Source organism: Channa argus, chromosome 13 (assembly GCF_033026475.1).
Source record: "Channa argus isolate prfri chromosome 13, Channa argus male v1.0, whole genome shotgun sequence".
Classification (NCBI taxonomy): Eukaryota; Metazoa; Chordata; class Actinopteri; order Anabantiformes; family Channidae; genus Channa; species Channa argus.
Window position 1 is genome coordinate 14,296,132 of NC_090209.1, and position 13,666 is coordinate 14,309,797.

Sequence of the window (13,666 nt, forward strand, 5' to 3'; positions counted from 1 at the left end):
ACCTTTTTTGTAGACTTCTGTCACACTTACTTTATTTTGTTAATGCTAATTACCAACACTGTCACCAAATATATCGAGGTGTGATGGCCTGAAGTGTCAGAGCAGTAGTCAGACTCCCCCTCGTTTCCTCCCCAGTGTCCTCCTCCTCTAGTATCAGCCATATTGTAAGGTGTCACTTTATGCCTGATGATTATTCACAGCCACCTGTCTCTTGCTGTCGCATCAGAGAAACTCTGTGCTGGTTACACAAGCATGCATGCATGTATTCACTGCACTTTGGAGGGGTTAGAGAGAGTTCACAGACTGTAACTTTCCTTCAAAGCGATGTTATGTATTCCTGTGTTGAAGATTTGTTTGTCACCAAAAAGCAGCATAGTGCAAAAATCTTGACAGTGTACACGTGATGCCTGAGTGCCCCCCACTCCATCTTTAATACACCCATTGCCATGCCTGTACACGTAATCAGTAATGAAGCATTTTTAATGGATTAGTGCATTAAGAAAGATTGCACAGTCTGAAATGTCAGCATATGTCAGCCCTCCTTTCTCAACACACTTTAATTACTGTGTGAAGCTTTCACCATGAGGTTTTAGAACAATACGTTAGTATTTCTCTCAGCTCTTAGTTCTTTATTATACATTGGGCAAACGACAAAGGTGGAAAGCCATCTGGAGTGAGAATGGAAAAATAGATCATTACTAGCCCAGTTTGTAGCAACATGGCACAAAATATTTACTTAGTACAAAATTGTATTGTTTCTTGCACTTCTGATTGTGAGCAGCGTTAATTAGCAACAGTGATTTGTGTGAAATGTCATCTTATCACTGGGAAAGAGAGAAAGCTCCTTCAAACTGACTGAAACATGGTTTGTCCTCAATATGCAGACGCAACCCTCACAATGTGTATGACAACAAGACATATTGGGCTGTAAAACACAGACAGGCCCCAGCATGGGGGGATGAATGATATGAGCTGGCTGACCCACTGCAAGGGCTTAGAGAGGAAATAGTAAGTAAATTAGCCAGTAGGCTGCCAGACACAATTAACTGACTTTTATATTTTAATTCTCCTAACAATGAGATGCTGTTTCCATACAGTGATAAACTTTAGGGTGCGAAAGTCAGTGCCTGTGTCTCCAAGGTCTCGACCAGCAAAAGTGAGTGAAGAAAAACTTCTGACATGACCCTGTGGGCAGCAGAAAGCTGATCACCTATCAGGGGGCCTCACTATACCCCCCCCCCCCCCCCCCCCAACACACACACACACACACACACAAGCACTGCAAATTACTGAAACTAACTCTAACTAACTAACTAACTAAGTCAACTGTGGATCGGTCAATCAGTCCCATTGTCCTCAGTCAGTGATGTGCTATTGATCCAGCAAACTCAATCCAATCAGTCAGTGTGCTAGCCGAGCCTCAGGTGAAAAAACAAGTCTGCAGTGAGTGGCTTTAGACATATGATGTTTAAAACTAAATGCCCGGAGGAGTTAAATAGATTTGCCAATCGTTTTAGGTTCTTCTAGTCTTAAGTGAAATATAAGTAAGTGCATTTATCCAGTGATTCAGTCGAATAACCCATGCAAAATCTAAAGCAAAACCCAGTATATGCTGTTGTCCTCTCATTCGCGAGAACATCGCTTGTTGTTGCTGTCTGAGCACCTCCCTGAGTGTAGTAAAGGGATGTTAGAAAGCCTGTGGAGTGCTGGGCTCCTATTGGCTGCTGCTCGCCTCTATAAAGAGCCGCAGTGGCAAATTCAATCAGATCAACTGCGGGCATCCGCCGAGTGATAGAAACTGGTGCGCTCCAGCACATTTGGACAATTTCGGGGCTTTTCTGCTGCGTGTTTTTGATATTTTCTGCAACACCCTATCATCATTAAAAACATGAAGGAAAGGAGGAATACACAACCGCTGGTGGTGAGGTGTAAACTGGTTCTTGTGGGAGACGTTCAATGCGGAAAAACGGCGATGTTGCAAGTGTTGGCAAAGGATTGTTATCCTGAGGTATGCTTTAAGGGGGGGTCCTTTTTTTTGTAAAAATGAGCTAAAATGTGTAGACGTGAAGTGATAAGTTCTCATAAAATCACGGAGCACGACAGGAAAAAAAACGGGTGCGTCTGTTGCAGAGAACACAGTTTGCGTGCGCATTTTCAAGATTTAGTTTTTTTTTTTTTTTTTTTTTTTTTTGGCTTATTTTGTATCCTATGACCGAAAGGCTTTTAAATGCACAAGCCTTTTCATTGTACTATCGTTGAAATTGCGTTCTCTATGCATTTATGAACGCGTTACTTGCGTGTGCACGGTTTGTCCTGCTGCTGCAGTAATTTAAGTGATTGGTTGATCTGAAATTCCTGCATATTATGGAAATTTTAGTTTCTCCTATTATCTGCTTGACCTTTCAGTATGTTTCTGTGTTGCACTCATTAACCAGGGAAATTGCATTACTTTTGACTGACACCTCCTCACTAATGGCACCATGTTGCTAATTGCTCCCCAGACCTACGTGCCCACGGTATTTGAAAACTACACAGCCTGTCTGGAGCTGGAGGAGCAGCGAGTGGAGCTCAGTCTGTGGGACACTTCAGGTAACTGATCACCTTTCCCTTGTCTGTCTGGCCCATCATGGCCTGCCACTCTGCCTGCAGCGCCGAAGGAGGCTGGAATTGTTAATGTGAATATAATGAGCATCTGTCTCAGCAGAAAGGCAGCTGCATCTGTGCTCATAAGAAATTAATCATTTCGTGGACAAGAAATGTAATTGTCACAATTCTTTCCATCTCAAAACGAAGGAAATAACATAAAAGAAAGGTTTGAAGAGAAAGGTTTAAGAGCAGCACTCTTTGTTTTTATTCACGGACGCACAGAACATGCACTTGTTGAACTGCATAGTCTTCATTGTTGTTTTTACATCATTACAATTGATTAGTTTTCCTGTTCTGAAGCCTTTTTTTTTGCAAGTAGGAGGATAAAGGAAAGACATTCTACAGTGTAGTATATGTGTGTGCTGAATGTTTGTCACTGGAAACTAGGCAGAAAGGGAGTGATTCTTCTGCTTCACTTGTCATTATTGCTGAGTCTGTGCATCATATGTTCATTTACACTAAGCGTGAAAAATAGGGTCAATGTGTCAGTATGGATCTCCTCGGGGGTCTGTTGTTTAGTGTGTTGACCTGAATACCTCAAACACGGGTGTACAGCACCTGTTTGATTCCCTCCCTGCTCAGTGCACACCCCAGCCCACATTCCTCTGCATCCACACGGCTGTTGGACCAATCTACAACCTCACTAGGTCACAGTGGCTGAGCAAGTTGGCTCGTGAGTTTGGATTTTTTTGTGCTTATGTGTGTTTGCGCACATCAAATCCTTTATGTAACAGGCCCACTTGTGTGAGGCGATGCAGTATTTACTGTGTTCTCCTTTCTTTCCGTCCAATATCCAAAAAACAGCAATAGGAAAGTAGTAAGTGTAATTCCCTCCCCAGACCAAATCCTGCTTTTTAATCCCAGACTGTGGACTTTTGGTCTGGCCAACAGGAGTGGGCCTGGTGCCGGGGGATGATGGGCACACAGAGAGACATCCTGTTGAGCAGAAAGGTTTTGTGGAGCAGACAGGAGGCAGCTCAGAAACTCTGGTGACCTGCATTCACTTCCATATGCTGCCCTGGTCACACACTCAAACAGCATGATGCAGGGGATTAAGAATTTGAATAGGACCACTACATCTCCCCCTCCAGCCGACCCAAAAAGTTTGTTTTCTTTCTTACATTCTTCCTTGCTTTCTTTCTTGTTCCCACTTTCATTTTAGCTCCCTCGTTCTCTTTGTTGACCCCTTTCTAATTTGCTGACATGTTTTCCATGCAAAATTATAGCACTACATTTTCAGCTAATTTGCATACGTTGCCCTTTTACACGAACAGTAAAACACACCCTACAACAAGAACTGTCAAAATACTGTACAAAGCACAGTACATATGTTTTACAAAGATAGTTGCTAGTTATCTAATAATTAGCAGGTAAACATGGAATTCATTGTGAGGTGAACCTTTGTATTTGCATCAGGCTTTGGGTTTGATTTTTAGATATTTCTGTCCACTTATTGTTTTAGAGATGACTCTTATGTGTCAGGCGGCTGGTGACAGATGACAGGCACACACGAGATTTGTGGGTCACATTGTAAAGTTTCTTCTTCTTACTGTAATTTGCTCTAATTGTGTAGAGCTGCTGCTGTGGCTCCATCACACCAAGAAGGTCCCCTCATTATCCCGACTCCCTCTCATCGATTGGGACTGACCTCATCACCAGCTCCACATGGCAGGCAGCTCCTTCTCTGCTCACAGTCATTGGATTTACAGACCAAAATCAATCCACTTTTTTTTTTAATCAGCCTGGTCTGATTGGACATAAAGAGGGGAGAGAGAAAGAGGGGGAGGCTAACACCATCCACTGACTGTAACTCATGAATAGTGTATAATGAATCTTGTTATGGTGTTAGTGTGTTATTTATTTCAGGTTGAATGGTCTTGCTGATAAAGCCGTTGAGCTTCAAAGGTGTGTGTGTGTGTGTCTGTATTATGATGTTTTGTGTGAAACTAGACTGATCTGAAATGACTCAATATCCATAAATGCCTAATGAAACACTGTATATATGTAAAAAAAAAAAAAAAAAGAGCCATTGTTAATAATAATTTCATCAATCAGTTAATTATTTGTTTATTAATTAATTATTATTTAGGATTAATTGTTAAATCTATAAATTGTGCGAGAAATAGTAGAATATGCCATCTTCAAATTGTTTTGTCCAACTAACAGTCTGCACAATAATCAATGATCAAACACAGGAAAACAGCAGATATCACAGCTGGAACTTTCAGATGCTTCATAAATGATTTGTCAGCTAATTTAATGTTGATAAATTACTTATTTCCAGCCTGGGGAAGAAAGCATTTAAAACAATATAGATAAATTATAGTACTAGTCTTGGCAAATTAATTTCACCAGATTGAGTAAAATGTTTTAAACACCTTAACAATGATTGGTTTTTACTTATAGTTAAAATGGTTCTCTGCTATTAATATTTTAAGTCAGTGCACATTAATACTTTAGTTTAAATGTTTTAAACAGTCTGTCATTTAATGCAACTTTGAAGACCAGAATTTTATCAGCTTTGACAGTGACCAGTTATACAGTGTTAACAGTTCAGACACAGGGATGATCAGAAACAAACAAACATTGTCTTTTTTCCTAGGGCTTGGCTTTAGCAAAGACTCTGACTGGCTTTGGAATGTGAAACAAGGGAACAACTGTCTGATGCAATGTTCTGTGTTGTTTTTTTTTTTTTTTTTGGCTGAGCTATGAAGTTATCAGCTGCAGCAGCACCACAGCTCCCAGCCGACTGAGTGTGGGTGGAGGGGCAGGGCTGCTCTAATCCTCATATCTGTGAGTCATCCTATCACTGGATCATTAATCTGTCTGACCCCTGCTTTCTCACTGTCGGAGAGGAGTGTGCTAATGATGAAGACGGCCTGTGTCACTCATTTGATTTAGCGCACATGCACAGAAATACACTCATGCACTTGCTCATGCAGACACAAAAAAGCGCATCCTCCCCTCCCCCACGTGTGCAGTCCAACACAAGGCTCATGGTTTCAACCCGTGAAGCCTACTTCTACTTTGCCCCAATTTCCACCTCAACACTTAGCTCTGGGCACCGGACCATCAAAATGGATAGCGTTGAGAATTTGTTTTTGCTCTTTTCTTTCCTTTCTATTCCCTAGTTAGTCAGCTTCAGTATCCATGTTTCATGCTTCAGAAACTCCATCTGTTGTAGAAGCATGCTGATGAGAAAAGAGGGGGGGTAAAGGAAACATTTGGGCCATGCTTAGGTTCTGCATGTGCATTGATCTGTCTATCCAAGCCTCTCTCTGTGTTGTTGGAATGAATAGGAGGGGAAGAGAGGGAAAGAGACAGAAACTGGTACTCTGATATTAGACTGCAGGGGGTGAAGGATTAATGGCATAGGAGGACTCTTTGTGATCTGGCTCAGTAGGAAACACTCCTGCTTTCCCTCCTCTCTTCCTCCTGGCTTTTTCTTGCCACAATAGTTACAGCTATTTCTTCCAGGATTAGAAACGGGGTCCTGTGGTGTCAGGAGAGTGCTGCCAAGGCTGCTACTATACCCAAATGGCATGTTGAGGAGCTTTAAACACTTAATATTTACTACATATCCCTGTCACTAATTTATTTATTTCCATTAAATATGGCTAAATACGTCTACTGAATCATACATCCTTTGTCCAAAAGATTACATTTATTTCAGCGGGTGGATAATAATAAAACAAATAAATGAATAAGATGTAGGTGTTCCCTCCTCCACCTTTTCTTCATGGCAGTTTAACCAGTTTTTCGTCTGTATTGGCAAAGGCTTTGGACCCCCAGTGCAGATTTCCATTGATTGCTGCATATAGATGAGTGGCCATTTAATGCAGAATCACAGCTAGGCTCCCTAACTGGGAGATTGAGACGATTTACAGCGCCCTCTCACTCCTATGAGATTCCTCAGAGATTTGACACACGCATGCCAGTTGTGCTCTTAATTGTTGTGATGTGTGTCAGTTTTCACAGTCAGCAAAATCAAGAGTTGGCCCACAGATGAGTGTGGCTTTTCTACTTTTGCTCAAGGTGCAAAATGTAGTCAGGGCGATAATGCAATTTGCATTCGTAAGGTGGCAGCAACATCTGTGCTCTTTGTGAAAATACAGTTGTTGTACATCATTTACTTTAATCAGCATGTTTGTGTTAGTTAAAAAAAAAAAGCTAAAGAGGAGACCAAAGTAATGTTTCATTCAGAAGGCAAAGATGGAGTTTTAATACTACAACGGTCTCCCTTTGTTCCATTGCAGCAATGTTTACTTTCTACAGGACAGGGAGCCCTGAGGAATTTCATCAGCTTGTCATTATTCTACTCACAGTGCCTGGCAGCTGGCAAATTCAGTTTTACGCTTTGATAATGTGAAAAATCATTAAGTATTCATGAGACTGATCTACAGTCTAAGGACACATCCATGTTGTCTACGCTTTTTCATACGTATTTTTTGCAATGCGTTGTTTTCTATGCTGTAAATGATTCAGGATGGTTGTGTAATGTCGAATGAGTGATTACACAGACTGTTTTTGTTATCTGTTGCTATAAGAGGAACACTGAATCCCTTTTGAGATTCACACAGAGCCTAAGGTAAACATGTTAATCCCATTGAGCTGCTCCTCTTCTGTTTCATCTTATCACAAATGGGGATCTCCTTTGGCTGCTGCCAATTTTAAATAGTGAGTCTACGTGTCATTAGGTGTGGAGCTGGCATGTTGGAATGTGTTTTGTGTGATGGATGTATGTCTGTGGTCCCCCGAGTGGATGAATGTCCCCAGCACTAGGTGGGTGGGCAATTTGCGATGTAAAATGATTGATTGGCAGTTAAGGCGAGTCTTTATTGAGAGGTGGGAGGAATGCCTGATGTAGATGGTGAATTCCAAGGCTGTTGCTGTGGTAACAGAGGGACTTGAGGTATTGCGCGGTGAACGAAGGATTTTTGGGGGGCTGGTTTACTTCTGAGCATGAGTGCTAATGTCTGCCTGCCCTGAGCCCCACTGTTCCACTTGCGTAATATGCTGCAAAAGAAGATCAATGAGGATTTTGTGCTGATAGTCATCCTCTCTCCTCTGAAATGCCAGCAAAGGATATAGGAGGAGGGATAAGAGTAGTTTAGGGACAGCAAAGTGATGCCACTTGAACCCAATTCCTGAATCTGTATAATGCTGCCCAGCCTCTGCTCTGACCAGCTGCCTGTTTTTTTGTAGCAAAACAATTTAAATATATAGGTAATTATTCTACAATTTACAATGCAAAGTAAACCTTTTACCTCGTAGAAAAGTCTTCTACATGCAGTCTTCTTTAATTTAAAAAGTATTTAGGTTGTTTTTTCATATTACATTCAGGAACAAAAACCTTGTAGAGGAACTTTTCATAACTATAGAAAAGTATAGAAGTATAGAGACTACAAATGTGTTACCATTTTACAGTGAAGGTGAAGGAAACAGCTAAGACTTTTCTAGTATCTCAAAATGGTTCCTACAAGATTCCTCTAAAAACATTAATCTCACAAATAAGCCATTTTAGATGTGAAACATTGGTCATATAGTTTTTACCTGTGGTCAAGAGACTGCATTATCAATAACAGAAACTCAATCTGATGATTCCTTCCTTTCTGCCTTCTAAGGTTCCCCATACTACGATAACGTGAGGCCCCTGTGTTACAGTGACTCAGATGCAGTTTTGCTGTGTTTCGACATCAGCCGCCCTGACACTGTAGACAGCAGTCTGAAGAAGGTAATGGCTACAGTACTTTACATATTCTTTTATTTCTTTTGCTGTATATATGCTTTAGAATGGGATAACATAACCTACTTTATATAGACATATAGTTTATTATTTTCTGCACACTGCAAAATTGACCCAACCTGATTTTTTTTTTCCATCTGATACTTTATGTCCACAGTGGAAAACTGAAATACTGGACTTCTGTCCGAGTACACGTATCCTGCTCATTGGCTGTAAGACAGACCTGCGCACAGATGTCTGCACACTGATGGAGCTGTCCAATCAGAAACAGACTCCCATCACCTATGAGCAGGTGAGGTCTTTTTACTGCAAAATAGCTAAAGCTATTAATAAATTTTAACTCTTGTTTTACTGTTGCTTGTGGTGACCAGGAATAATTAGTAACCTAGAAAAGCCAGCTCCCTATTATATTAGTTAGTAAGAGAACTTCTTCCTGGTTTGACGCAACAGAAAAGTCTTCTTAGAATCTTAAGAGCACCACCCGTCCTCACTCGCCTCATTGCAGGGTTCTGCTATGGCCAAGCAGCTGGGTGCAGAGGCCTATCTGGAGTGCTCAGCATTCACCTCAGAGAAAAGCATCCACAGTGTGTTCCGCACCGCAGCGATGGCCTGCATCAACAAGCTGCAGCCTCTACCGAAGCCCAGCCCCACCCGCCGTCTCTCCAAAAGACTTCTCCACCTTCCCAGCAAGTCAGATTTGCTGTCCTCCACTTTCAAGAAGGAGAAGGCCAAGAGCTGCTCGGTCATGTGAGTGGAGACCTCTTGGGTTAGATTTCTCACATGCGACCCCCAGCCCCTGGCTCTTTGGTCTCGGGGAAGGGGGGGTGGGCACGATGGTTTTATCAGGGCTCCCTGCTGAATCCTTCCCTCACCCCCCCGGAAACCAAACACCCCTCAGAAGAGGTGGACACCTCGCTGTCCACTTGCTCCTGAACCTTTTAGCGCACATTCATCTTTTTCCACCACTGTTTATCTTGCTTTCAAAAAAACAATATCAGTGAAGGTTTGATCATTAAGCTGTCATTTTTATTCATCTGTAAACATTATGCAACTTTAATGGTTTTACATCTGTCTGATTTTACTATCTCTAGACACATGTTGATTTTGTCCAAATTGGAGATGTGCAACATGTGACGTTTAATCTTGTGATGTAAATGCCTCTCAGACAAATCAATGGATATTTTTCTAAGTGCAAAAATAAATCTAGCATGAAACTGTCAGGAATTAGGAAAATCCTTTACATCCCTCTTAGTAAGGTGTGTGAGATAGCTTGTCTCTGGTGTTCCCACTAAGGCCTGTGAAAGCACAGATATGCAGAGGGCGTAGTGGGACAAACCACGGTGAGAGCTATTATATAGTGAGCTGTTCTCACATTGTCTCAGTGGTGATGAGAGCAGGGATAAGAACTGTGAGTGCGGCCTGCTGTGTAGACAGCAGTCTAGACTACATCAACCTCTGTGGTTTGTTGACGCATGGTTGTGTAGCTCTGGACAGCGCTGTTCCACAGCCTTTCAGTGAACTAAGTCAAGAAGTCTGGAAGTGCTCTGTGTCTTTAAAATAAGGACACATGAAATAAGGTATTAGGAGGTTTAGCTGCTTCGTATGTCTCTCTCTCAGAGCTGGAGTCTGTTTTGAAACAATATTTTGGTGATGTTTTAATAGAAAAGAAAAAAGAAGCTATTGTTGTGGTGACCAGGAACAGAAACACAGATGGTTCAATGCCAAGCTGTCAAATGTTATTTATGAATCTGTGACTGGTTACTGATGCCAGTCAAAGTGTTATGAGGCTTTTTTAAAGCGTAGCATAATAGCTACCTAATTCAAGCTCACTGCTAATGGGTAAATCCAGTTTGTAGTTTCAAATATTGCTCGGGAAAGATTTGTAGCATTGCATTCTTGCCAGTTTTTCAACACCTCTCCAACAGTATGCAGTTTTGAAAAATGCCTTTTCATATAGTTTTTCCCAGAGATCACTGAGATTTTTGACTACTGTAATATGCCTGTGGGTTTCTCTCAGTTTCAACAATCCAATGTAGCACTCCCAACATGACTCTATTCTTCCAAGATGACTCTAGTTTTTGTGTTCCTACACTCTCGTTAGTCTACTGACCTCCAATAAGCAGCACTTCTTCTCAGTTGCAACAACAGCAAAAATTGACCCTTTTCTTAGCTTAAATCTTTGGCTTCATGGTGTTTGTACAGCATCGATCTCTGTGCTTCTAACCATAAAGCAATAATGATTTGAGTACTTGTGATGCAAAGTAACCTGTGTGGCAATAAAAACGCAGCTTTGTGATTACTGTCATGCTATAAGCGCTCCATGGACACCTATGTTATAGACTGAAACCATCTCTGCTGTAAAAACAAGCTGATGATCTGTGGTTGCCTTTCCTCCTCTGTGTAAGTAGCCACTGGTGTATAATATAACCAATGGGAGGATCCATGGAAAAAGTGTGTAAATGCAAGACAACAGTAGTCTTTGATTTGGACATGTTAGACTTGGCTGTCAAGTTTATATAATCACAATAAAAAGTATCGAAGCAGTAGAACTAGAGTGAGTTGACAGTGACATGCTTTTAGAATTGGAAATAGACTTTGAAAGTGCAACAATCATCTCCTTAAGTCTTTGTAAAAATGGTTAGAAGTAAGGAAAGGATGTGAGAACATGTAATCATAATGCACAGGCTGGCCCTGTCCAAAGAAAGCTATTTTTCCATTATTCATTTTTTATTTATTTTTTTTATATTTAATAGCATGAAGTGAGTCCCAGTGTTGTTTGTGAACCATCTCCCTGAGATGGGTGTAGCGTCTTTATGGAGCTGTGGACTGCCACTCATAGTACAAGGAACTCAAAGTGGTGATTTGCACCAAGGCTTCCAGTTCATGGTCACACACCAAATTCCTCGACATTGCCTAGCAACAATTCAGCATAGGAAACAGAGGGACTGGCTCTTGGATTGGTTGTGTGAAGAGAGGGTTGGCTCACAAGCAGACATCCCCACATCTATTATTACCGTGTCAGGTATGTATTTATTGCCAGGCTAGTTAAACAAAACATTTCTTGTATTTTTCTTTGATGCCAGACTTTCTGATGATGAGATAGATAGCTCATGGACCATGTCAGTTAATATGCAGCCTTTGTGTTGTAGTCTGTGTGTGTGGTACAATGGTGCAGTCAAACTCCTAAGCATGTCCTATTAAAGTTGTATGATTGTACATACCGTCCCTTGTTTTATAGTCTTCAAGGATGAAAATGTTATTGATGCAAATATTTATTTGGTTGCCCTTTTTTTATGACTGACGTACATTTGTTTAAAATCGATTACAATTTTATTTTGTTTTTTGCTGTGTAAAATAAAGCTTGCCCTGTCTGACACCCTGGAGTTTTTTTTGTCATTTATTACTTAAGTCTTAAACTATAAAGAAGAAATATTTGCAATCTTGTTACAATTTATAACACAATTTAGATCACAATAAAATATTGTATATACAGGTGCATATAAACTCACTGGCCACTTCATTAGATACACTCAGAACTGCCTTATTTCTATTGAGAACAAGATGCTGGAAACATTCCCACATGTCCATGATGCAACCATTTTATCAAATCCCAAAGGTGCTCTATTGGGCTGAGATCAGGTTACTATGGAGGCCATTTCAGTACAGTAAACTCATTGTTTAAAGCAACAATCGTCATGAGGTGACAGAGATGGTCAGCAACAAAAAGGTAGGCTGTGGCATTTAAACAATGATCAATTAGTGACCGGGGGGGCAAATGGTTTAGTGTTTTGCTGCTGTAGCCCATCTGTTGCAAGCTTTAAGATGCTGTGGATTCAGAGATGCTCTTTTCCAGACCTCAGTGGTTACTTGAGTTACTGTTGCCTTTCAGCTTGAACCAGTCTGTCCTCTGACCTCTAACTTTTACAAGGCATTTTTGCCAAGAGAACTGCCACTCACTGGGTATTTTTTCTTTTTAGAACCATTCTCTGTAAACCGTGAGAAGAGATGAGAAAATCCCAATAGATCGTCAGTTTCTGAAATACTCAGACCAACCCTTCTGGTACCAACAACCCTGCAATGTTCACAGTCACTAAAATCCCTTTTCTTTCCCTTTCTGGTGTTTGGTTTTAATTTCAGCAGATCGTCTATATACAGTGTATATAGTAGTATAGCATAGTAGTAGTATAGTATTATATAGTTACTGTCATTTTTGCACATGTTATTCTCCTCTTCTTTAAAAAACATGTAATTGGCATGGCACATTATCATAATGTTTTCAATTTACACTTTTATCAGACAGTCTCATGGGTTTGATCAAAAAATTTTCATGTTTCAAAAAACTGAAATAGCCGGAATCCATTTAGTTTATATCTTACCATTTTTTCTGAACATATTCTCTTGAAATTTTTACAATGAAAGTGAACAGATGTCTCTAATGGTGTATTAATTCAGGAAGGGAGGTGCTTATCTTTCGATCTTAATCGTTTCTTTACTGGCTCTGTGTCACTGCATGCATGTAGAGCATGTCTCATTAATGCTAGAGCAAATTTGAATCAGAATGAATGGAGGATTAGTGTCCTTTTTCTTTACTTCAAGCCTTAACAAAGATCGTATTCTCTGATGATCAGTGAGAAAACCAATTCAGAGTCAGATGAGTAAGCACTTAACGAATGCTTAACAGCATAATGATTACAGTTAGGGAAGGTTTTGATAACTAGTGCTTACAAAAATGAAGTTTGTATATGATATTGGATCAATAGAGCATAATAGATAGATAGAGAACGAGAGAGAGACACACACACACCACTTGGCACAAAGTCATCTTTACAGGAAGTTGGAAATCATCACAGAAGATGCAAAAGGCTACTGCTCTCATACACACCACATCTGGTTACTGCCAGCTGGAAAGGTGTCTAAAACTGGCTTGATGCCACAAAATGTGGCAGAGGTGCCAGCAGGCCAAGGAGCCCAAGTGTCTAATTGCCTCTTCTCCTGATACACAAACTCTAACTAGTGTTAATCAGCTGTACAGACACTGTCCAGTAAGTGACACATGCAAGGGAGAGTGAATTGAACAATAGAGAATAAAAATGAAGCATCAAAGAAAAGTCTCTAAGTGAAGCATGTTAAAGCTGGAAGACCTGGTAGGGGTTTGACATTGTATACATGCATGCAAACACAGTGGGTGCAAGGGCATGTAAAAGGGCCACATATGCTGCTATTCATACTAAATTAGGCCAACATCTGGACAGGCACAGAGACCTCAATTGCCCA

At 40.7% G+C, this 13,666-nt stretch overlaps 1 protein-coding gene across 1 annotated transcript; it reads left to right on the forward strand.

The window, feature by feature from the left end:
* Window positions 1-1,746: 1,746 nt before the first annotated feature.
* On the forward strand, window positions 1,747-11,768 carry rnd1b (Rho family GTPase 1b). The gene is made up of 5 exons (XM_067526625.1): window positions 1,747-2,008; window positions 2,502-2,589; window positions 8,271-8,380; window positions 8,550-8,684; window positions 8,898-11,768. Exons 1-5 carry the CDS (start codon window positions 1,889-1,891, stop codon window positions 9,141-9,143), a joined length of 699 nt encoding a protein of 232 aa, XP_067382726.1. The 5' UTR covers window positions 1,747-1,888; the 3' UTR covers window positions 9,144-11,768.
* The last annotated feature ends 1,898 nt before the right edge of the window (window positions 11,769-13,666 follow it).

Excerpts from the sequence above, each read along its gene's own strand:
- rnd1b (XM_067526625.1), top strand. The coding sequence starts at position 1,889 with ATGAAGGAAAGGAGGAATACACAACCGCTGGTGGTGAGGTGTAAACTG. Across the intron at positions 2,590-8,270 it reads CAGTCTGTGGGACACTTCAG|GTTCCCCATACTACGATAAC; the intron begins GTAACTGATCAC and ends CTGCCTTCTAAG. Across the intron at positions 8,381-8,549 it reads TAGACAGCAGTCTGAAGAAG|TGGAAAACTGAAATACTGGA; the intron begins GTAATGGCTACA and ends TTATGTCCACAG.